Source organism: Mustela erminea, chromosome 19, assembly GCF_009829155.1.
Source record: "Mustela erminea isolate mMusErm1 chromosome 19, mMusErm1.Pri, whole genome shotgun sequence".
Lineage (NCBI taxonomy): Eukaryota > Metazoa > Chordata > Mammalia > Carnivora > Mustelidae > Mustela > Mustela erminea.
This window is the reverse complement of record NC_045632.1, coordinates 57,787,463-57,812,197: the sequence shown is the minus strand read 5'-3', so window position 1 is coordinate 57,812,197 and position 24,735 is coordinate 57,787,463. Positions and strand designations below refer to the sequence as shown.

The 24,735-nt window shown below is 60.0% G+C and overlaps 1 protein-coding gene and 1 long non-coding RNA gene across 11 annotated transcripts in view; one reads left to right on the top strand and one right to left on the bottom strand.

Annotated features, from left to right (window-relative positions):
• LOC116578735 overlaps positions 1 to 24,735 on the top strand; it is a 414,337-nt gene that overhangs the window by 344,127 nt on the left and 45,475 nt on the right. For 7 of the 10 annotated variants that reach the window (XM_032323160.1, XM_032323157.1, XM_032323158.1 and 4 more), the window contains one exon: positions 699 to 18,216. The exons of the other annotated variants lie outside the window; for them this stretch is intronic. In XM_032323160.1, coding sequence (XP_032179051.1) covers positions 16,356 to 17,261 — 906 coding nt within the window. In that variant the 5' untranslated portion in view covers positions 699 to 16,355 and the 3' untranslated portion in view covers positions 17,262 to 18,216. Of the gene's footprint in view, positions 1 to 698; positions 18,217 to 24,735 lie in introns of those variants that run through there. 10 annotated transcript variants of the gene reach the window in all.
• Positions 18,288 to 20,647, bottom strand: LOC116578736. The gene is made up of 2 exons (XR_004281032.1): positions 20,560 to 20,647; positions 18,288 to 19,233 (listed from the first exon to the last, which is right to left on the bottom strand). It is a non-coding gene; the product is annotated as an uncharacterized LOC116578736 (long non-coding RNA).

The following is a 24,735-nucleotide window of genomic DNA, read 5'->3' as shown; positions in this document are numbered from 1 at the left end:
TCAGCCTGCCCATCCTCCATTCTCTCTCCCTGCCCACCTGCCGTCATCAGTCATGGTTGGCTCCCATATCAGTGTAACCATTGCCTCATGATCGATGTGTCCCTCTACCTACGTGTCAGTCCCTCCACCCATCTGTCGATCTCTAGATCACTGTCCATATGTACACTCCAGAGCCCTATATCTGCCTGCATAGCCGTATCCTCTCCGACTGCTTTGGCTTCCCCCCGCATCCCAGCACTGAGGCCTTTGTCCCCCACTGAGAGGTGTCAGCCCCAGCGTGACGGGTAAGCACACACATCCTGCCACCCACCCACTTGTTAGGCGAGCATCCTAGGCCGGCTGTTCCCCCTGCGACATCCCAGGCTCCTCTCCTGGAAGACAGGGACGATCATACAGCACCTTCCTCACCATGACCATGAGGATTAGACACATTAGTGCAGGTAAAGCCCCTGTGACGCTTCCCACCATGACCATGGGGACTGTGTGCCTATCAGCTGTGGTTTCCCATGAGACGGAACTGAAAGGCTCGTCTGGGTCTCTCTCCACGTCAGCGTGGGGCGGGGCTAGATCTGCCGTCCCTAAATTTAGGTCATTTGATCGAGACTGTCACTGTTCCTGTGCCTGCATGCTACTTGTATCCTTGGCTTACCTAATCTGTTTCTTTTACTCAACTTCTTATAACTTAGAGTCTTATTTAGGAAGGAAAGTGCTCATCGCCAGGAGAAAAGGGAAGACACTCTCACCTTCCGGAAATGGAAGGCAGCCTGAAAATCCAACCCTTGGTCTACAACCCTAAAGCCCAGACGCTCTGAAAAACACACGCCTGGTTTCTGGTTTTCCTTGTCTTCTGCTGTTGTGAGTTCGGTGCGTCCTCCCCTGCTGGCGAGCCCTGAGCTCTCTGACCCGAGGCCGTTCTGTGTGTTCATCCCCATGACACGAAAATCACTTTTCCCTGAAGAGACAGGACCAGATACAGAGTCCGCGAGTGGATGGATTCTCACACGCACCCTGCCCACGCGAAGGGCGGGGGAAGCCTCGTGGGGACGTGGGAGTCGCCTGGCCTGGGCACACAGGCCGCCCTCCAGGAGCCGGGCTGGGCTGTGCACGGGAGCGGCCCCTCCGCACGGCAGTCCCCAAAGAGTCAGTGTCCCCATGGAGCCTGGCAGAAGCTGCCTGCTCTTTTGCCCCAAGCTCGGAGGTCACCAGCCTGCTGCCCATGCACCCCCTCAGTCAGGTGGTCGCGAGGCTGGAGCCCTAGATCCCTTCTGACCGTGACCGCAGGCTCAGAAGGCGGGGGCCGTGTTCTGCATGCACCGTGTTATAAGGCTTTAGTGCTGCCTGGTTCTGTACAAGCGTCCACTTCTTTTCCAATTAAGAAAGAAGACAGTTGTGCCTCCCTCTGTGTTTTCTGTAGCATGGGACATAGAGTCCAGGACCCCGGCTCTGTCACCTACCTAGGACTTACCCAGGCAAGTCACTGGGCCGTACAGAGGGACCCTCCCAACCAGGACTTGAGCTCCACGGCCGACAAGCCCGCTCTTGTGTAACTGTGACCGCTCGTTCACGTGGCTGTCAGCTACGGTGACACCCTGATCGGAGGCGGCAGTGCTGGCATGGGGAGAGACCTCCAGGAGCCCTCTACCGTGCGGGGCAGCAATGGTGGCCCTCAGGGACTCTCCCACTGGCCCTGCTCAGCCCCCTCCCTTCCCCACCCCCACCGCCTCCAGAATCCTGCACGCTGGGAAGTCCAGAAGCCTCCAGCATCCTCCATCCTCCCTTCTTGTGCCAAATGAGGGCCCACAGGGAGAGAGGAGCCTCAAGGCCGAGGGAGGACGGTCATCCTGGTGTTTGGAGGCCAGCAGTCCCTCTGAGACTCCGTAAGAATAGCGCTCGGCAAAACAGCTCTGGAGTTCTAGGTGGTTTCCACGGCTTGGGACTTATAACCTTGTTTTCTTCTTTTCCCATGTAGAGAAAATGCCTTGGCTCCTGGCCAGCCTCTAACCAGCAGCTTATAATTACCCACGTGTGGAGAAGGGCAGGGCGGAGCCTAAGAAGGGTGTGCAGTGTCATGGGGAGCAGGGACAGAAGCCTGGGAGCTCTCCTGCTCCCCAGGCCCCGAGGAGCCTCTGCAGGAGAGGCCTGGATATGCTCACGGAGCCACCCACCTCCGTCCCCTGTCCTGCAAGTGCAGATGGGGCAGGGGTGGCCCCAGCCCTCCCCCAGGACCGTGTCACTCAGTGCACCTGCTGCTGTAACAAGCAGGCCCTGAGATTTCAGTGGCTTCACCCAAACAAAGTCCACTTTTCACTCTGGACATAATCCAGGGCACATCAGCATGGCTTCACATGCTCATTCAGGGACCCAGGCTCCTGCACCTGTGGCTCTGTGTCCCTGGAGGTGGCCAACTTCCTCTGCAGGATGTTCTGTGTCCTGCCAGCAAACAGGGGCAGGGGCAAGGCACATTGTTCTTAACCAGGAGGCCTGGAACGGCCCGTGTCGCTTCAGCTCCCACTCCTTCAGCAAGAAACGATCACCTGGGCCCACCTAGAGGTAGGGACTGTGGCAAGCCGTCCCCCGTGCCCAGGGAGGAGAGAGTACTGCATCTCCAGCCTGCCCAATGGGTGCTACAGGACTCATTAAATAATGGGTACGGTCCACCGAATGCAGCATCCCACAGCAGCGGTGCTTGCTACCAGCCCATCAGCAGCTCCAAGGAGGAGCAGTTCCAAGTTTGAGAGTCTGAGGCCTCAAGTCTGATGCTGTTTAGAAGCCTCAAGTCTGAGGCTGTTTAGAAGCCTCAAGTCTGAGGCCTCAAGTCTGAGCCTGTTTAGAAGCCTCAAATCTCTTTAAGTGTAGACTGAAGGAGAAAACTCTATTTGACCCACCACATCCAACAATGACCCTCCCTCCTCATCTGTGAATTTATTCCTCACTCTATAGACCTTCTTTCCAGATTCTCAGGTGGTCTCAGGAAACTGTGGGCTCTTACTCTATTAATATCTAGATTATAGGCAAGTGCTTTAAAATTGAATAAATGTTATGCATATATCATTCTATGCTTGGGGGAAGTCTTGACAAATCAAGAAACGTTCTCTTATGCAGTCAACAACCTGCACAACTGTGCCCAGAATCCTTTTTTAAGTTTTGCTCAGCTTTGGAGTAGGAATGGTGTGAGCTAGTCCTCAACTCAACCATAGAATCATAGTGGGAAGGAAATGAGGTCATCTAGTCTGGTGGTTTTGAAAGCCTGATTCCCTCCATTTCCCTCCAGTTCCCCAAACCCACTGGTCCAGGGGAGCTCCTGCTCCCTGGGCCCCAAGGAGGCTCTGCAGGACAGGTCTGGTCCAGTCCAAACTTCTCAATTGCCTATAGGGAACCTGAGGTTCAAATGGACCTGGGACTTTCCCAAGGTCACAGAGCCCTGTTATTGGTCAAAATTAGACAGCAGATTGGTGTCAAACTCCCAGTTTGGCCATCTGGACCGGCACTGCCCCTCCACCAAAATAATATGCACCACATGTGTAATTTTAAACTCTCTAGCTGCCATATTTGAGAAAGTAGAAAAAAAAGAGGGGGAGGTGAATGTTAATTTTAATAATATATATTTTTTAACCCAATATTCCCAAAACATCAACATGTAACATAATAAAAATATAATGACATACTTTACGTTCTTCATCTCATACTAAGTCTTCAAAATCTGATGTGTATTTTACACTTAACAGGTCTTCATTTGGATGCTAAATTAGCCCTAGGGAAAAATCTGTATTTAGAGCTTGTAAAATTTGCACCTGAAAAGGTAGATTCGCTTGCCACGCTGGTACACACCTGCATAGGAGTTCCTGAGTCGGATATCCATTTTCAAGTTAAAATTATTTAAAATAAAAGAAAACCGAAATGTCAGTTTCTGGGTCCTACAGCCACATTACAAGTGCTCTGTGGCCACACGTGGCTCCTGGAGCCCATACAGGTCCATGTGGTTCTGGAACTCGGGCCACACCTATATGACCCCCGAGACCCTTCATTCTAAGGAAAATTGTTGAGAATGACTTCTTCCCTGGGCCCACATGAGAAAGGGGCAGTCGCCCTGGGAAAGTGCCCAGAGCGCGGGGAGCTGTCCTTCTTCTTCGGTGGCCGGCTGTGTGCGGCCCCGTGGGCTCCCTCGGCAGAGGGCGGCCTGAGTCTGGGCACCCCCTGGACAAGGCCTGAACACAGCTCTCTGCTCATGGCGAGGACCGGAGGTAGGACACATGGCTTTTGTGCAGAGCCAACACCCCGACACCCTGAAGGCCCACAGGCACGTGGCTGCGGAGAGTCTGATTGCAATTACGGGCCCCGAAAGGGGGGGGCCCCAGGACACCCATAGCTCGTTCCCAAGGACGACTGCCTTGGTGCCACAGACAACCATACTGGGGGCAGAAGTCTGAGATCGGGGCATCGCCAGCATTGGCTGCTTCTCACAGGCCCTCAGGGATGGTCCTTCCTGCTTCAGCCTTGGGTGCTGCTGGCAATTCTCAGTCCTTGGCCTTGTTGGTACATTGCCCTGATGTCTGGCCCTGCCTCCCCATGGCCCTCGCCCCTCTGTGCATGTCCGTCTCCTTGTAGGAACACCACACAGATGGGGTTCTACAAAGACCCAGCTTCCCCAAAGGGCATGTTCACAGACACGGTGGAGAGGCGGGTCAGGCTTGCACACACCTTGCGGGGGGAACCCAACCCACAACAGTGCTTTACAATCATCTGCTTATTAATTTCCGTCCACCTAGAAGGTTTGTGTCCCCGTTGTACAGATAGGAAACAGCCCCAGGACGGCGGGAACCTCGCCCTCAAAGCCGGTCCTCCCCGATGGCGGCTGCCAGTCCCTCGCCCAGGCACTTCCTGGACACTCCTGGGCTCTTCCAGCGCAGAGACTGGGATGAGATGTGTTAAACCCCCTCCGATCCGCTCAGGTTGGAGCCTCCCCAGGGAAGTGACCCAGGGTGACAATTCTGATCGATTATGGCTGCTTTCCTATGGAATTGACCAGGATTCTGGAAAGCAAAGTGACGTTTCTCCGCTCCTTCCAACGCCAAGGAACCTGGAGCACAAAACGGAAAACTCCGGCACAGCGTGTAAAAATGAGTTTTCCTTTAATTAGCTAATGAGGGGAAGGCCAGGGCGCAGCCTGTCTCACTCCTACAGAGGGACGCCCCCCATCTTCTGGGGCCCTGTTTCAGCTCACGGCCTCTACCTGGCCCACAGGCAGCTCAGCCCTCTGCCGAGTGGCAGAAAGCAGGCCAAGGGGAGCCCCCCCAGAGCACGGAGCCCAGGGCGGCCACCTCGGGAACCACATGGTCCCTGTACCCATGAGGGATGAGAAGCAGGAGGCCCTGGAAGTGCCCACAAGATCCCTCCTCCGACCTGGCCGGACCCGCTCGGGAAGATGCCAGCCGGGCGGTGTAGGGGGAGTGAGGGGCTCCACTGCCAGGTCCTGCCCTCTGGGCCAAGCTGGGCCAGGGGCCCAACTCCCTGGGGAGGTTGGAGGCCCAGAGCCGCAGGCTCTCCCCAGGTGACAGTAGGGGCAAGGCTCCTCCAAGGGCAGCCGCAGCCCGCGTCTGGGGAGGTGGGGGCTTTGATCACAGGGCTGTGTCTGCCGGCTGGGCCCGACCATTTTCCTGCATCTCATTACAGGAGCCCTGCACCGCCAGCCCATCAGACAAGCCTGGCATTCTCTGTTTGACCTAATAAAGCCCTTCTGAATTGCTCGGCCCGTTCCTGGGGAAATGAGGAGCCCTGCTCCAATTACTCCCCTAAGAAAAGCCTCTTAGAAAATGCCGGAGTGTGGGCAAAGGAAGGCTCTTCCTGCCTGCCCGGGAGCAGAGCTCGGAAATCCCAGGCGCCTTCTGCAGACGCCCCTGAGAGGAGCCTGTGTGCAGTGCGGGGTGCTCGGGGGGAGAAGGCGGGGCGTGCAGGGGCCTCCGCAGGCCCTGTTTGCCTCCCACAGGATAGGGGGCTCTTGTCTCGCAAATTGGCAGGTGAAATTGAGCATTAAGGAAACACGGGCCTGCCCAGGTCAGGGTGGAGGTGGAAAGAATTTGGGTTTGGTAGGAAATATGGTGAAATATAATGGAGAGAGAGAGAGCCTTTCACAGGGTGCCGGTTCTCTCTGGACTACGAGGATTGCAGCCCGGCACGTCTGGGTCCAAGGACACCCGGTCTGGGTTTGGAAAATGGTGCTTTGGTTTGCCGTTCAGGAACTTTCGCCTCCCTCCCCCCACCTCCCAGGGAGGAGAGAGGCACACCTTCTGGAAAGTGTGGAGCTGGGGGCCCCCCAGGAGGCCGACCCCTTGACCCCTCATTGGTAGGAGGTCTGGGGAGCTCTCGCCAGGGAAGGAAAGGTAGGGAGGGGTCGTGGGAGATGCTCGGTTGGGAAGCTGTTCCCTGAGAGGCCTCGGTTGTCCCCACAGAGAGCATGCCAGATCAGGGCACGCCCAGAGCTGTGCCCCGGGGTGCGGGCCTCCAAGCCTCTAAATCCACGGGGTGATCAGCCCCTGCATATGAGCTGCCTCGTGCTGTGGCGAAATGGTATGAAATCACGCAAAGCAAATGTACCCGTGGGTCTAAGAATGAGCATAGAGATGCGATTACACGTCAGATTTATTAAACAGGGTTTTTTTTTAAATGAGCTCATTTTTATAACTTTAGGGTTTTGTTTTGTTTCTTTAAGGTAAAGGCCTGATTTACTCTGAAATGTCTGTCCACTTGAAGCAGACTCACTTTTTCAGCACGTGGCTTATCTGTGCCCATGGCAGACATTGCTGATCAATCACAGAACACATCAGACATTGCTAATCAATCACAGACCACATCAGGCTCCCTCTGATCACAGCCCCTCCAGCATGATGTTCTCTCGGACTGGAGCGCCTTCCTTCCCCGTTCCCATGGCCAGGTCTCAGTTTAAATTCTCCTCCAGACGACTGTCCTGGCCATCTCCCACTGAACCTGCTGTCCCCTTCGGCGTGCTCCCCTTGCATCTGTACCTGCCTGCTTCCTGTCTCTTCTACCAGGTGTGAGTTTCATCAGAGCAGGGGTTGGTGTCCTGTTCACCATGACCCCCAGGGCCTGGCTCAAAGCCTGGCATACAGTAGGAGCTCACAGTGAGCATTGTAGAGGTGTCCCCAGATCCATTCTGTCCTGCCTCCTTGTGACATAGACGCAGGTGGCCAGAGGGGCTGATCCTACCCTGGGACTCAGGTGTGAGCCCTTGTCAGAGAGATCAGCCTGGGGAGGTCAGACATAAACCACACAGAGCACCTTATTCCACTGGTTAGAGGGATTGGTCCAGGAATGGACACGTGATCCATGTGGGGCCAACAGGGTGTGATGGGGACTTACTAGAGGCAATGGGGAAAGAAGAGCCCACTCTTAGGAACCAGTTCATTCTCCTTGTGGATAGAGAAGTTGTGCGGAGGTGATGTCTGGAACTCCTGCAGCCCTTTTGTGACCGAGAGAGAAGGAACCCAGTCTGGGAATCAGCTAACATGGCAGAAGGAAAGAAACGGGGTCCTTAGGGACACCATCAGGTACCAAATCAAACCAGTGCTGATGCCCAACCCATCTCTGAAATATCCCTTCATGAATCAACAGATCAAATCTGTTATCGTGTCTGCCAATACCGTTGGGTTCAGTCTCTGCTTCCCACCTCTCTGACTCAGCCACTCAGTCTGCCTGTGGTCTTGGAGTCCACAGGTCTTAGAAACAGACCACCCAGGCTCAGACTCCAACTCCAACACTTCCTCATGGTGGGACTTGGGCCAGTCACATCACCAACCTGACCCTCGGGTTTTTCAGATGACATATGTGGTAAATACAGAAGATTGGTCCAGTTCAGGTGTTGGGCATTCCCTTTCCTGCTGTCTCCCTGGGTCCACCCAGCCACAGCTGACAGTCACGAGAGAGACAGCACCCAGGCACTCGAGCAATGGATGCCTCATGGTGCTGGCTCTTTCTGGATATGCACACTTCTACAACACACACCGACACAGCGCTTAACAGAAGCCTGGTGTTGTTCTGCATGCTTTGCAAATACTAACGGGAATCGTCAACAGCCCTAGGATGTGGGCACCGTGGCCACCGTGGACATGTGGGCACCGAGGAAACCAAGGCCCAGAGAGGCTAAGTGCCTGGCCTGATGTCACAGAGCCAGTGGGCTGTGGAGCCTGGGTTTGAACTCAGGAGAAGTCGGGACACTGAGCCACCTTATCGTGTCCCAAGGATAACGCATATCTGACGCTTCAAGACGTTTTATCTGAAATACCTCCCTTGATCTGCACAAAAATCCCACAAAATAGGTAACATTGTTCTCCTGTTGTACAAATAGAGGGCAGAGCCTTCTCTGAAAACTGGAAGAAATGATACTTTCAAGGATGAGTGAATGACCAGTGGTGAGCCGGACCTGTCAGAGGGCAGATCCCTGAGCTCCCGGCCGGGACCGGACTCGGGAAGTTCCTGTTACCCCTGGGGCAATGCTCTTGGGATCCCTGAGAGCCACCCTGGGCACTGAGTTCCCAGTGGCTTCAAAGGGAGCCCAGAGCCAGCTGAGTTCCCAGGGGGCGAGGACAGCAGGAAAGCCGGCCTGGCCCCGGCCGCTGCCGACACGGCCCGCTGTCAGACGTCAGAAGCGCGAGGCGGCTTTGGTCTCGGCCCTCAGCTGATGCAGCCGGGGCAGCGCGGGGCCAGGCGCTGCTGGGAACTGTGCTGGCATTTCCTTGTTTTGTCAACTCCACCAAAGCGCCCCAGAAACCGCACGCAGAACAAAGTGTCCGGGGCTCTGCCTGGAAGGCGAGAGGATTAGAGGGGAGAGGTCCGCATGCCGCTGGCTGCTGGCCGGCCTCCGCAGAGCCTGGGAACTTCTCCAGGTCTCCCCTGAAATGTCAGCTGGGCCGGGGTGGCTCAGGGACCTCTCCCCACCACGGTCGCAAACACCAGGCCACAGGGGCCGCCCGCATCCTGAGTGTGGGCTGCCGGCCCGGCGTGCTCTGGGGGGGGCGCGAGCGCTCACGGGCCTGGTCTCAGCCGTCCGCAGACCCCCGGGTGCGGACCTGGTGGGCCCCAGTTTACAAAGCAGAACGAGGCCCAGGACAGAGAGGGACCAGGTGGGCACTGGGGCCGGGTCGGGAGCGTCTGCACCATCCCGAGGGCCGTGCCTGGGATCTTCACGGGCATCTCTGTTTTGTTCTCACGGACAGCAGGGTTCAAAAGCAAGAAGTTAAGAGCAGAGATGAAGCGTTCCTGTAGCCCTCACAGACGAGGAAGCCGAGGCCCGGGGACACGAGGGACTCTCCCGAGGGCACCACGTCCCCTGCCGGGACAGGAGCCACGGGGGCTGAGACCAGAGACCCTAGTGACTTCCAGGCTGGGGCGGCATCAAGGTGAGCAGAGGAGGGTGCTCGTGGGGAGGGCGGGTTGGTGTGGGGGCGGGAGGATGTGGGTGAGTGTGGGAAGCAGCTGGCTGTCCACCCTGTCCCCGGAGGCCCACTCAGAAGGCAGCTGTCACAGAGCTGAGTCCCGGCACCCCCGTGTGGAGGTGGAGTCAGCCAGGCCCATCAGGACCACCCAGCGGCCAGCCTCTGTCCCTAAGCCCTGCTGCCCCCGCCACAGTCTCCCCCCTCCCACCTGGAGGGTTCGCCTCTCGTCAGCGGCTGCTCCGCCGCCAGCCTTCCTCACCTGGGGGCTCCGGGGAGCTGAGCCCCAACCCCGAACCCTGTGGAAGGACCTGCTCCGTCCTCCAGGAGACTAATGTGCCTGGGATGGGTCTGAACTTTCAAAGCTTAGCCAGCCCCCACACCTGCTTCTGCTTCCTTCCAGAATGTGCTTTGTCCACTGGCAGAATCCTGGACCTCCTGAGGTCTGCTGGGACGTGGGGTCCACAGAGCCCTCAGCCCTGGGCCCCGGGGCTGCTCTGAGCAGGCAGCGGAGCCCTGGTCCTGTGGAGCCAGGAAGAGGGGCAGCAGGGACGGGGGCCACGGAGAAGCAGAAATGCGGGGACGGGGGCGATGGTGGGGAGGAACAGAAGGAGGCGCAGCACGGCCAGAGGAGGCAGGAAGATGCAGCCCGGACTCTCCACCCCACGGCGGGGGAGGATGGGGGTTACAGAGGGCCCCCAACCCCATGCTCTGCAGCCGTGCGGACAGAGGGGTGCCCCAAGCCGGCCGTGTGACTGCAGCTTCCCGAGGGTTTCCGGAACAGCTGGCAGAGCAGCCTCTTCTCACCAGGCGTGTGGAGCTCACGCCAGCGGGCCCGGAGACAGACACGGCCCAGCGGAGGTTCCCAGGCCTCGAAGGTGGAGTCCCCCCGCAGCTGCCTTAGGGGAAGTCTGGCCTGGCGGTCCCCAGCACGGACTCCGGGTCCCACCCCCCCACACCGCCCTGCCACTTCCTGGCTGGGTGACCCGGGGCAGGGATTCACCGTTGCTGAGTCTTCCTTTCCTTACCTAGAAAACGAGGAGAACCGTCCGCATCATGGCGTCGTCGTGAGAGTTACATGAGTTAACACGGAAAGCAGCTAAGAACTGGCTTGGTAGACCACCGGCCAGGACGCCCTGAGCACGGCGACCTACCTGCCGGACACTCGTAACTCGGGTCCTATCACCAAGAAGCATCGGACAAACCCCAAGTGAGGGCCATTCTCCAAGGTCACCGCCTGCACGGAGCAGATGTGGCCGGGGTGGTGGAAGGTGCGAGCCCCATGGTCCTGAGAAGCAGCCGGAACAGGAGCCTTTGTTCTGCAAGGATGGCTGGGCCGCGGGGACAGGGGAACAGGGGGACAGGGGGCCGGGGACAGGGGGCTAGGGGCCGGGGACAGGGGGACAGGGGGCCGGGGACAGGGGGCTAGGGGCCGGGGACAGGGGGCTGGGGGCTAGGGACAGGGAGGGCACTTCGGCATCCGTTCTGGCCTTGCCGACTCTGCAGGGAGCCTCCGTGTGCGTGTGCGGTGGTGGCGGGGTCGGGGGGAACAGGCTCAGGGCGGCTGGCACAGCTCCCCTCACTCCGCATGGGCAGCTCCTCTGTACGCTCGAGACTACGCCCAGTTTTTAAACGTGTCCGACAAGTTAAGGAATAATGCTTTGTGCCTGCGGCCCGACCAGATTAGCCAGTTTACAGAGCGCTGACCTGTCGGCCCACACCGACCCCCAGCCCTTCTTCCCGAAGAGGAGCAGCTGGAAAGCAGCCCTCGTCCCCGCGTGAGTGCGCGTTTGGGGGCTTCCAGCCCTCGTCCCCCGCGTGAGTGCGCGTTTGGGGGCCCACCTGCCTCTCCGACTGGAAACGATCTGGAGTTAAGGAGACCCTGAGCTGCCGCGTGCCCGGGGGAGCCGCCGCGCCCCGCTCCAGCTGGGCAGCCGCGGGACAGCTGTGTCTGTCTCCGGCCCGTTCCCTCGTCTGAAGAGCGGCCTTCCCTTATCCTTGCGTGAGCCGAGCTTCCAGGGGCAACAGAAAGGTAGCTCCCGCGAAGCTGCTCTTAGAAACGACGTTCCCGACGCTTCTCCGAGGCCGGGTTCCCCTCCCCCGCCCCTTTGCGTCATTTCAAACCCGGGCCTCCAGGCCTCCAGGCCTCCGGGGCCAAAGGCAGGCCACCTCCTGGGGGGACAGGGTCCTCTGGAGCCACTGAGCTCGACTCAAGGCCTGGGGGAAGTGGGGCCATAAACCTCCCCCTGCCTTCTTGTCACCGGAGATCAAAACCGTTATCAGAATGAAAGCCGCCCAGCTGATGGATGAGGCTCCGGGCCCCAGGGCCCCAGGCAGCCCCCTCCCTGCTCTATGGGCTCGAGCACTCCGGCCCCCTTGCCAGGAGGCCCAGCCCAGTTTGATTTGGGCCAGAAGTTGCCTTGTTGTGTCCCCAGGAAAGATGCTTATCTCTCTCTGTAGGGAGGGCAGGAAAGAGGTGTCAGCGGGGGATGGAGAGGCCCTGCCGAGACGGAGGACCGGCTGCCAGCCCCTGTCCCGCTTCACCAGCTCCTTGGTCCTCATGCCGATGGCTGGAGCCCCAAATGGCTTGCAAACCCTGGAGGGCCCTGAGCCCCTTTCTGGCAGCAGCTGACAGATGCACCAGCCCAGAGCACTTTATTCCAGGAGGCGGGAGGGGCAGAGACAAGAGGCAATGCTGTCCCGACCTCATACCCAGGGTCAGAAGATTCCAGAAGGGCCTGTCCAGTCTGGAAGCTCAGTAAAGGCTCACAGAGCAGTCAGGGGTGTCACTCTGACCAAGTCAGGATCCTGGAAGTTCAGGCAGAACCTGGAGGTGAGAGGAACCCAGCCGCTCTTATTGGAGACACCGGGAGAACTCTGGGGCGGGTTGGCGGGTGGGTGGGGGGGGGTCCATGCCGTTCCATGTCCGGGCTGGAATCCAGGTCGGGCAGCAGGACGGCGTCGGTGAAGTCGGATGGGTAAAGGGGCATCCCGCAGAGGGTGGCTGTGCTGTGCCCGGCACGCGCCCGGGGTGGCATTATTATCCGGACACAATCGTGAGTGAATGTGAAATGGCGAGTCTGGTGACAGTGCAGGGGCCACAGTCCGGAAGGAAAGACACCTGAGTGCGGTAGAAGGACACCTGAGTCTGCAACCGAGACCCGACGGTTGCATCTGTTTTCCAAAGCCTTCTCAGCACAGCCCTACTCCTTCGTAAATGAGGAGTCTAAACCGAAGGAAGGTGATGCAAGTGCTGGCGGCCAGGCCTGGGACGAGGCGCTGGTCTCCTGGCTCTGGTCTTAGACGAGCCCCGAGTCCTGCAGGGCCCACAGCTCCTCGTACAGCCTCCTCCGGGCACGACGGCCCGTGCAAACTCCTGCCGGGGAGCAGAGTTCCCGGAGATGACTGGGGCTTTGCCGTCGTCCGTGTACACGCGGCTTCCCCACGCGGTGCCCGAGCCCTCTGGTCCCTGCGCTTCAGGGCTGAGCGTCTCCGCTCAGGCCCACGGCCCCGCTGCCAGCTGCCGGCTCTGCACGCGCCCCCTCCACCTGCAGCCCGCACTCTGGCTTCACCTGCCACGGGGCAACGATGAACGAGCGAGTGAGTGAAAGCAGAAACGTGCAGCCTCTGGAGAAACCTCGCTGGGGGATGGGGTGAGGAGGACAAGCCCAGGACACCGATGTTCAGTGTTCTTAAGCCGCAGAGGGGCTCTGGGCACGGGGACGCCTGGTCTCCAGCCCTGCCTCTGTCCCCCGCTCTTCGTGTGGCCCCTGCACCAGATGCCCCGTTCTGGGAGCCCCTGGTTTCCGTGTGCAAAGTAGTTCCCAGTCTGTCCCTCATCGCCGCTTGTGAGGGTTGAACGAGACGGGGGTGAGCACCACTAGCACGTCACGTAGTAAATGTTCACCCCACGTGGCTGCAGAGAGACGGGCAGGAGCCAGAACCCACCGTCCATCCGGCCAGCGGCAGACACTTCACAGCCCCGGGGAGATCCGTAATGACGTGCGTTCCTGAACCCCAGCGCCGTGCGGAAATGGCCCATCGCAGGCTGGACACGGACGATCGCGATGCACCGGGTACCTGTCCTTCCGGGGAGGCCCGCTGGAGGTCGTCAGGTGCAGGACGAGCTCACCCCAGCATCCTGGCTGCTCTGGGGGGCCCTACCTCCTTGCTCCTCCGATGTCCACTTGGCGAGTCCCGAGGGGGAACGCCTTGCCCAGAGTCCACAGCGACTGTTTGGCAGAAAACTACCTAGCTTGGAAGCCTGGTTTTCTGCTACCTGGTACAGAGCCCAGACCCGTTCTCAGGGGGCCTCTGCGGGAATCCTGAGCGGGAGCAAGGCCATCCCTAAAATACCTTAGAATGCCTGTCTGCATCGCAGCTCCAGACTACCCACGACACGCAGTGTGTGTGCCTGTCAGGGCCCTCGTCCTCTCGACACTGTCCTCTCGACAGTGTCCCCTGTCTGGGGAGACTAGACACACCCCAGCCCCTGTCACCCTGCAGCCACGATGCATAGGGGAGCGAGGTGGGGCGTTGGGTGGGTGGCCTGGGCTCCAGCCAGAGACAGCACGGTCTGCCTCCCCAGAAGGCAGGGGTCTCTGGGGCTATGCGAGCTCCAGGGCCCACAGTGACACCACGTGGCCACCACCGGAGCAGCGGCTGCAGCTGGCCAGGTCGGACTTGCCACGGCTGCCCTCCACCTGCGCAGGCTTGACCACCACCTGGCACTGAGGACGCTCGCAGAGCTCTTGCACGACCAAAAGGCTGGGGGTCCCCCAGACCCCAAGGACTACGAGACCCCGGCACAGCAGGGCCAGCCAGTGAACAGAGAGGATGCTCGACCGTATTGGACCTCCGGACCGGGGAACGCGGGACGGACTGGTTCTGTTTCATCGCCCACCCGGTTCTTGTCGGGAACACAGCCCTGGGGTCAGAGTGTCTGTCGATGAGAAGGGACATGTGATTGGCAAACATTTGATGAAGGCAAAACTGCCAGGGATAGCCAGGGAGGCCGGTCGCACTTTGGGGAATCTTGCCCAGCGCCAGCTCTGACCACTTCCTCTTATCCCTCTGTGTGCGTGAGTTCCCCCGAGGGTCTTTCCTTGCCTGACCCCGGCGTGTTCTCACGTCATTCTGTTTTTCGGACAACAGCCGGTTGCCAGGGCAACCGGTGCGGAGCCCGAGTCCGACCAGAGTCTTCCCTGCAGGGAAATTCGGCCTCTTAACTCATCTCCTTGTCCTCCACCCACTCGTGGCGTGACCCCAGAAAACTCTGCCAAACCCCCAAGCAAGGAGCGCCTCCCCTCTGCCCGCTGGGACCTCACCCCCCAGGGGGCTGAGCGCAGTGGAAAGGACCCAGAGACCCTTCCCCGTCCCAAGCCTTCCCTGTGTTTTCAACGTAAACCTTTTCTGCGAGCCTACGGGGCACAACGTGCACGGGTCCCTCGTGCGGTGCTCAGAGGGTCCCACACGCGGGACACCCCGTGGACCCAGCGCCCATAGAAGAGCCGCGGACCAGCCTCAGCCCACAGGAACACCCTCCGCACGCCCTCGTGGGCACCCCGTCCCCCCACGCCCAGGAAGGCAACCACTCCCCGGATCGCCAACAGCAGAACTTTCCTCTGCCTGTTACTGAGCTTGACATAAACCAGGTCACGCGGCCTGTGCCCTGTGGAGTCTGGACCGTGTTCCCAGCATCATGGTGGAGAGGCCGCACATGCTCGTACTCCACATCTTCCTGCCCCTTTCCAGTCCACTGGTCTCACGGACGAGAGCTCAGAGACCCAGAGAGGGAGTGTGCCTTGCCCAAGACCCCACAGCAGGACTAGCAGCCTGGTCTCCAGACTCCATATGGGTTCAATGGACTTTCCCTGACCCCAGACAGCGGGGTGTCTGCGGATCTCAAAGTGTGTTCAGCGGACCAGCAGCGACAGCGTCCCGCCGGACGCTTGTTGGAATGCGTGTTTCCAGGCCCCTCAGACCCGTGGAATCCCAGCCCCTGAGGACGAGGTCCTGGGGTCAGCATCTTAGCGAGCTGTTCAGGTGCTTCTCGGGCTCAGTCAGGGAGGCCCGGCGGACCCCGGAGGACACCACGCAGTTCTCCGTTTTACTCACAAGAGGGAGCCAGCGCCCCAGAGACACGGCCTGGGCCGGTTCCCCGCGATTTTCGCCTGGCGGCTCACCGCACAGCCCAGCCTGCTCCGGGAAGATACTCAGTGGTGTTCAGGGAAAAGAGTACCTGTGTGAACACGGGAGGCAGGACGCCTGAGTCCTAATCCCACGGCCCCCTCCTCAGCCCTAGGCCTCACACCGGCCACAGAGCTCCTGCGGCGTCGGGATCTCCCTTCATTGCGCGGAGCTCCAGACCCCTCATCGGCAAAGCAGATCTGCTGCGCCCTGATGGCCCTGAGTCCCCACCCCAGCCTCGGTGTTTTACAAGACTTTGACTAATGTCTCTACAGTGCCGGAGAGCAGGAGGCAGCGTTGTCACACAGATGTCCGCAGGCTGTTAAGGGGGGTTCTGCTCTGCTGCCCCATGTTTTAGGGCAGATCTTCAGGAATCACAGGCTCTCTTGCCAGGAGCTGTGCCTGGAGGCTCTCGCGCCCTCCCGTGAGGTGGGAAGCACCGCAACCATCTCGGGCCCGTGAGGAGAGACAGCCGAGGAGAACACGCAGAGGACGGCAGCGCTGACCACCGACCCAGCTGGAGCCCTTCACGGAGTCGCTAACCTCGTGGACCAGCCTGGGGTTCCCCTACCTCGGAGCCTCTAGTGAGGTCATGAATCCCCTGGTAGCTCACGCCCACGGGGGCTGGTGTCCCGTCGCTAGCAGCTGAAGCCATTCTGTCTGGCTTGCTGGTCTTGCCACATTGCTGGCCATCCGCTGGCGGTGAGGACAAGGGACTGTGTCATGCCGACGGCTGCTGGGGGCACAGCAAGACACTCAGCACAGTGCCCGGCACCGGGAGTCCTCGGGAGGGAAGGTGGGGGAGTCAACAGCCAGCCACGGGACCACAGGAGGGAGTCGGCAGTGGGGCCCCGAGTCCTCCTAGGCCCCTGGTTCATAGCAGGCCCAGGTGCAGGGCACCAGGAGGTGCGTTTGCACCGTCACATGGGGGACCCTTCTGCATCGCACTCACCTGCTACCGCTTCTCCGGTAAATCAGAGAAGATTCCTGAAACCGCACTGGCCGTCTGGGACAGACACATCGCACCCCTTCCTCCCGCTGCGGAGCTCCCACAGGGAGCCACCAGAGTCCTGTACACTGACGGCTGCTGGCCAGAGCCCCAGTGGCAGGGAGCGGCCGCACAGGCCCCAAACAGCTCGTCGCTGCCCGCTCCCTGAAACTCTTCTGCTCTCCCTTCTCCTGCCTACGTGCGTGGCTCGTCTCTTCCAGTGGGGACACCTGACACAAGGGCGTTGTGTTCCAAAGGTCGTATCCTTCCCCGTGAGCCCTCACAAGAGCCCCTATCAAGTTTGGGCCTGTTTATGTGAAATCTCATTTTATCGAGGAGACGAGTCTCCCGGGGGACGGGCTGTCAGAGCAGCAAGGCAGGTGCTGCCTCCCCTGCAGGTCAGCCAGTTGTGGTGGCGGTTTCCCCATCCAGTCGGCGAGTCGCGCTCCCGGGAGAGTTCTCTGCGCTTCCCACGAGGGCGTAGAGAAATTGCTCGAACCTGGGAATCACCACGCCGGTTTAGGAAGACAGCGCCCAGTCATTCCGTGGCCTTGGAGCTATTTCTGGAGATGCCAGACCAAGGCTTCCTCAGAAGGGCACTTATCTGGTTACAAAACTATAATCAGATTTCCCTGAAATAACAGCTTTGTTTGAGAGCAGAACTGAAGGGCGACCATGAAGACGGTCAGAGGCCCTGTATTGCTACCTACAGATCCAGGTATAATCGGGGCAGGAATCAGAATCCAAAAGATTGCCTCAGAACCTGATTGCTTCTGTATCACCCACCCCACTGGGCCCGGCCAGCTCTTTAAGATTGTGCAGCTGATTCAGAGAGGCACCGAGCCAGAGACACTGGGCGAGAGTCTGTCTGTGCAGTGATGGTGGTGGTGATGTGGTGGTGATGGAGGTCATGATGGAGGTGGTGATGATGGTGGTGGTGGTGGTGGTGGTGGTGATGGAGATGATGGTGACAGACTGATGACATGTCACGATCGTTGCCCTTCCTAGTCCTTAAACCAGCCTCGAGCCTTGCGCTGCCCCTGTCTCAGTGCCATTCTCACCCTCCCCGAGGCCTCCATCCCCAGGCTCTGAGGAGCATGTCCTCCTAAGCCATGGTTGCCTCCATGAGCTGGTCACACAGTGTCCCCGACAGAGGTGTGCATTGGAGAAAGCACGAGTTCGAATCTTAGTCTTGCTGCTTCCTAGGCATGTGACTCCGGGAAGTGACTTCCTGTCTGTTTCTCACCAGTGATCGGGTTACACGGGCCTGTCTTAGTGGAGCAATGACATGGGCGATGGACACACCTGAGGCAGGTGCTCCTGACAGGTGCCCTGGAGTTCCTCTTCCCCTGACCCTGCCGCCCACAGGAACCGCGGGCAGTCGTCCATTGTCCCTGGGACCCTAAGGACACCTGCTCTAGAAACTTGCAAATCACCCTCCAGCCGCGCTCTGCCAACTTTGCCGACATAGCACCACCTGCGGAGCTCTGAAAACTCCAGACACCTGGGCCGCGTCCCAGGAAAGCTGAAGCAGAGCCTCCAGGGAGGGGTCAGTGGTTTGTAAATGTTCCAGGTGTTTCCAATAGGCAGTCCGAGTCCCCGGCCAGCTCTGCCCAGCAGGAATGTGAGGGGAGCATAGGGACAGGAGAGAAAGGAGACCAAGCGAATTCATTTTAATAATAGATTATCTTTCACCCAACAGATCCAAAATGTTATCCTTTAACAAGTAATCGATACTGAAAGAAACGTTAGTAAGGTATATTACATTCGTTTTCTCTATGAAGTATTTGAAATCAGCCGCGTATCTCCGGACTCACACACGGCACAGGACCGGTGGGCTACTTCACACCCACTCACGTGGTGGGACAGGCGGTCCCACTCTACAGAGGAGGGACTAGCCCAGGCCTCAGATTCGCGGGCCGGCTTCCATCTGCTCAGAGGAGGCAAGACGCGCCGCGACCACCAGCCTGGAGCACCCCGGGGGCCTGGGACGATGACACATTCCAGGCAGAGATGAAGCATTCGGGAAGAGGGACCTCGCTTCCCCCAGAGGCGGCCCCTACGTGGAAGGAAAACCTGATTCCGTCTGTGTAGCAGCTCGCCTGGGGGCACGAGCCCGCGTCCGTCTCTGGCTTGACGCGGCCTGCCTGGGGTCTGCATCTTGGAGGGCCTGACAGGCACCACACAGTCCGGACAACCTGGCTGGCTCCCGTCGGGCACGGGCTCCTCTTTCCGGCACCTCGGCAGCCCACCCCCGTGTGGGCAGGAGCCAAGGCTCCAGCACTTTCTCAGGGAAGCCCTTGGAAGTTTTGTCCTCCCCTCGGAAACTCCAGAAGCACGTCCCGAGAACGCACGCTGAGCTTCGGGGTCGTCGGAAGAGCCTGGGCTAACCTGGGGCCCCAGAGCATGAGGGGAGCAGCCCCACGTGCCCCAGGGAGAAGGAGGTTGGCGGTGACTCACCTCAGGGAGCACGCACCCGGCACCAGAAGCACATTCAAACCAGCTTCTTATATAACTCAGCACATTCTTCCTCATCCTTGCGGTCGGAGTTTTCTAGAACCCGCCAGCAACCTTCTGGTTCATCTTCTGGTTTTGATGTGCTGTTCTCCACCTCTGAAAGGGGAAATGGTCAGGAGACCTCAGGGTCTGTTTTGTTTTATTTCGCGTAATCTTTCGTGATGAAATGGAGGCAGCTCCCTGCCGGGGCAGGGCCGAACCTGGTGCTCCTTGAAGGGAGCGTGGGCCGTGAGGAAGGGGAGGGCGGGCCACGGCTCAGGGGCGCGGACGCAGACCCCCCCCCGGAGCTCAGGGAGGCCGGAGTCTCGCTGCGCTGTGATCTGATCGTCCCTGTTAACACTCTTCCTCGTGGCCCTTAGCTCTGAGCCACGTGTTCACCAGCGTGAGACCACGTCCTGAAGGACATGCAGGATGTGCCCATTTCACAGACAAGCCTGCTGGTGCTCGGGGAGCTGACGTTGCCCCAGGAAAGGGGGAGGTCGGGATCCCAGCCCAAGGCCCTCAAGGCTGCCCCAGGGAAGCCCCCGTGTGCCAGACTCCACACCGATGCTCAGCTTCTAAGATGAGAACGCCTGACCGCTGTCCTCAAAGAGTCCCCGACCGGTGAGAAGACGGCCCCAAACCCAGGCCGAGTCCCACAGATCGCCCCGAGACAGGGCCAGACGCTGCCACGGCCGCAGCGTCGGCTCCCATGCAACCCCACTCTGTGGCCTCGGTCGGGGACTTCCCTGTCTGGGCCCCAGCATCCCCATATGAAGTGGGGCTCTAGGTGCCAGGCCGGGGGCCGGCTCACAGCAGGGGCTCCACAACCAGACCGCCAGGGTCCCAATCTGGGCTCTAACGCGTCTCCCCAGCGGACCTTGACCGGGTTACCGAACCCCCCTGTGCCCCACTTTCCCCTCCTGTGGAGTCAGCATCCTCAGGAGCGCGGTCTGTTCAGCACGTGATGACCACCAGCTGCGGTGAAGACGCCAGATTTGTACGAATCTGACGTGTGTGAGTGTACGGATCTGTGCGAATCTCAGTGAGGATGCCGTGGCCGTGTGTGCAGTGAAGGCGGAGCTGGACGGTCGGAGACTCCCCCACGCGGTGTGAGGTCGCGACCCTCCCATTCCGGTCGCTCCTGCTGCTGGAGACGCAACCGGGATCCCGGGAAGGTCGCACCGCGGTCCCGGCCGGCTGGTCGGCCACTGGCCTGCGGGCCCAGCTCCCGTGGGGCGCCCCGCGGCACGACCGTGAACGGGGTGTGCAGGAAAGAGGTGAGCCCTTTGCCAAAGCCCCTGTCCTTGACCGCCACCGAGGGATACAGTGTCTCCCCTGCCCGCTGTCGTGAAGTGGGGAATTCCTGCCTCCTCGAGCTGCTGGAAGGTGAGGAAACAGTAGTTTCTACAGTTAACAAGGACCGCTTCCTTGAGCACGTACCCTGTGCCGGACGTCATGGAAGGGTCTCACACACGAGCACTCCCTGCGTTCCCACAACAGCTCTGGGAGGCAGGCCGCCGCCTTCCCCCATCCTGCAGACCAAGAAGCTGAGACACACGGATTACACGTTAAATACACACAGACCGGAGCGGCGGGGGGCGGGAAGCTTACTTGCGAGCAAACCGTGTCTCTTCCCCACAGCAGGGTCACAGCAAGAGACCCCTCCCTCCCTGGTCCACAGGACGGGGACCCGCCAAGCGGTCCGTCCTACCCGGTGCCTGGCGTAAGGCTCCCCCCTTGCTGGGTTTGACTCTGGCGGTCCGGTCCCAGACTTCTCAGGAGTCTAAGTGGACATCTGGTGGACGTGAGGGCCCTGCAGAACCGACAGCGGGTCCAGTAAGAGTGCTTTGGGACAGTAGCGACCGTCTGGTTTCCGGGAAGCTTCCCTGACCCTCAGAACAAAGCCCCAGGATGTCCGCAAGCAGCCCCGTCCACCGGATGCCTGCGGGAGACCCATCGCCAGAGTGCCAAGTGCAAAGGCAGGGGTGCGGCAAACGAGCGAAGCAGGGGCGGCCACGTAAATACCGGACAAAGGGGATTTTATGGCAACACCAGCCCCAGCGCTAGATGGCCACTTCCCCGTGACAGAGGGGTCGATTCATGAAGAACACAGAGCAGGCCTAGTCAGCTCGTGCTAACAGCAGGATCTCAAGGGAATCAAAGCTTCCCCTGCCGCGCTCGGAGCCGTGCCTCGTAGGTCACGGGCAGCGTGAGACAGAGCCCGGGAAGTGGCCGGGTCCGAAAGGAGACCCCGGCCGGGGGAGAAAGGGCCGGAAGCAAGAGCTCACGCGGCAGTGAAAGGCGGGAACCTCTCATGCTGGAGCAGCCTGGGGAGGGAGGCAGAGCGAGGAGGGGGCCGTGCCAGCGAGGCGGGGAGTCTGGGAGACCAGAATAGCTGCGGGGCAGGGCGGGGGCCACTGATGTGAGCCGGCGCTGTGCATGGCCACGAGACTGGAAAGCAGGCGGGCAGACCTTCCTGGGCCGGCAGGAGGCACCAAAGGAGAACTGGGGACGGGAGGAGCCGAACAGGTTACCACCCCGACACCGCTGATGCTAGTGTCCGCAGGCAGCCCCCCGGGCAAGAGGGCTGGCTCCTGTGTTTGGTGGAAACACGCCCCCTCGCCCAGACTATTGTTGCCCAGCACGTAGCTGGTCCCCTAAGATGTTTCTTGAGTGAACAAACAGACCAGAGGTCCACGGCTTCCACTTAGGAGATCCGGGAAGGAATAAAACCCCGGTCCGACTGAGTGTGTGTGTGAGCGTGTGTGTTTCGGGAAGTCACAAGTAGAAAACGTGGTAAACGCTAAGTCCCCCAGCACAAACTGGAGCTCACCCTTAGCCTTCTCAGACGAATGACCCAGAACGAACCTGGAGTGCCAGAGTCTCTTCCAGCCAGAGTCGGCGCTCCGGACCCACTCTGCCTGATGAGAGCCCCGCAAGGACTAAACGTACTTTCTGCTTCGTCTAGAACAGCCGCCGGACTCCGTCCAGGGGAGGCCCCGTGAGAGAGGATCGCCGTGTGCCGGGACCCCAGGTAAGTGCAGCGTCAGCCCCAGGAAGATGTGTGAGGCCAGAGGCGGGAGAGGCCAGGGGGCCAGTCTTCTCACATGTGAGCCGCAGGACCCCTCCTCGAGGCGGACACGTGGCACGTGTGATCACGTGGTCCTGCTGTCCCCACGCGCCGCTGGCCACGTCCGCTTCCTCGCCTGACCGGGTCCGCAGAGCCCCCGGCCTGGGACGATGTCCGCGGATGCTCCGCCAACACGCGTAGTGAGGAGCACGGGAAAGCACCTGCCGACCTCGACCTTCGATGCCAGAGCCGTGTATAGCCCCAACAGCAACCGCCCAGGATGGCGTTTTCGTCCATGACGTCACTTTCCAAAGGTCGGGCATGTGGCCCCAGAGAGCTCCGGATGGGTGGACCATCCGTGACCTCACGGGGCTGGACCTACCACCTGCCTTCCCAGTGTTTGTGAGCACGTGACTGGGCCTCTCCGAGTCTGGTCCTGGGCCTGGCATTTCCATGTCTTGCCCACAGGACCTCAGATAGGTGTGTGTCTCCGAGTTCCTAGTGTCCACGTGCAGAGGGCCACGCTGGGTGCCTCCCCAGGAACGTGACCTCTGATACCAGCAGCGTCAGGGGCAAAGCTTGGTTCTCCTGCTTGGTCACTGAGTGGGAAGCGTGGCAGGCAGTCCCTGTCAAGCTACATCTTGTTTATTCCTCTGCGAAATGGGGATAATTAGGTACCCATCCCATAGGATTTGGGGAACCAGAAGGAGATAAGCAGGAAATGTTAGCCCAGTGCCTGGGGCCCGGCCTCACCTTCACCCTTCCCTGCCGCTCGTCCTAGAACTTCTCCCAGCAGCTGCCAGCGCCCGGGCAGGTGTGCTCAAGCCGGGAGGCGTGACCCAGTCCCCCTCCCCGGCCCACCCAGCGCTACCTCCCTGTGCACCCTGACCTGCCCACCCGCAGGAAGGTCTGGAAGTCGGCTTCTCGAGAAAGAGCAGGTGACAGGTAAACCCCCCAAAGCAACCAGCAGAGGCCGAGAGCTGTTGGACAAATGGTGCACACCCCAGCCTTTAAGGACAGGCTAACGAAAGCTCCCGCGTCTGAGCACAAAGCTTATTCCTGAGCTCCCTGGCAGCCCCAGCAAGAAGGGAAGGTGACGTGTTCTCAGCTGGTAGGAGAGGCACCGTAACCTACCGTGAGCCTCATCCCTCCCTCGGACGTGGCTCCAGGGGACATCTAGGAGGTGCTCGTAGAAGCAACATTGGAAAGCGTACACGCGTGCGTCGGCCAAGGAGGACAGAGGGCCGGTGGGCGGGGGGCCTCAGTGGCACACGTTCAGCTTGGCTGTGAGGTTGAGCCTAGTGCCAGGACGTTTCTGAGCGTGAGAGGCTCCACTCGGGACGAGAGCAAAACAGGCGTAAGCCAGGGCTGCCGGTGAGAGGAGTCTGGGTCCGGCGGCGGCTTCCGTCACCCCAGGTTCGGTGCGGGGGATGGGGACAGAGCATTTTAAGGGACAGACCTATCGAGTAACCATGGTCGTGTGTGTAGCTTTTTAGTGATTTCACCTAATGGCAACGTCTAATCCTTGCGTGACTGATGAGCACAGCAGGGTCGGCAGGTGCTCTGGGGCTGGGGAAGGCGTGGGCCCGCCACGGTCCACCAGCTCTGCAGCGATGGCCGCAAACAGCTTTTGTGTGAGGCTTCCCACGCGTGACGCTGAGGCTGCTGCAAGCCATTGACCTTCCGGATGCCCTTCCTCATTCCGCCAGCATTTGGCGTCCATACCTACCTACGGGGGTGCCCTGGCTGCTCTTTCTAGACAAGAGTTCATCATGCTCCCTTTTTGCTGTGGCTGCCAGGAAGCTCAGGGCTGAATTCTGTGCTCAGCTTCTTACTTTCTGCCTCTCCCTGGTCGCCGTCTCCTCCTGCTTCCATAACCCGCAAGTGTCCTCTCCCTCTCCAGGGTCCCCAGCTCAGACGTCCCCCGACTCCTGAGCAAACCTCTTCCTCCCGCTTCTCAGCCTCTCTGGGGCCTTCATTTCTCTCCCTTCCTGCCGTGGCCCCTTTCGTGACCAGCTGAGGCTCCACGACCTCTACCTTGGGGCACAGTCCTGCCCACACTCTGGACGTCCCCGCACACCAGCGGCGCGCCAGACGTGTTTCCCTCCGCTCAGCGCAGCCCATGTGCTCTCGCTCACGCGAGTTTTGTTCCTGCTTTAACTCCTGTCCCTGTTAGGGACGGGGCGGTGCAGCGGAGGAAGGGTGCGGAGTTCCACCTTCCTCTGGGAAAACGAGCTCAGAAATGGCCAGCATCTTCTGAGCACAAGCCCGCTGAGGGACCAGGGAACGGTTTCAGAGAAAATCCGCTCTGATTTCCTTTCCGCTGTTCCCATGGGCGCGTGCCGCCAGGAGAAAGAGGAGGCCTGCCGGTGGGGACAGTGTGGCTGACGGCCTCGCGCGCAGACGACTTCCTCAGCTTCTCTGTCTTCTGGGGGCCCCGGGGGCTCTGGAAGCATTCTGGGTGAGCGGCCAAAGAGGGACTTTCGGCGTGCCGTGTCCTCCCACCGGGGCCGCCTCCACACGAGCTCGTGAGACCACAGGTGTCC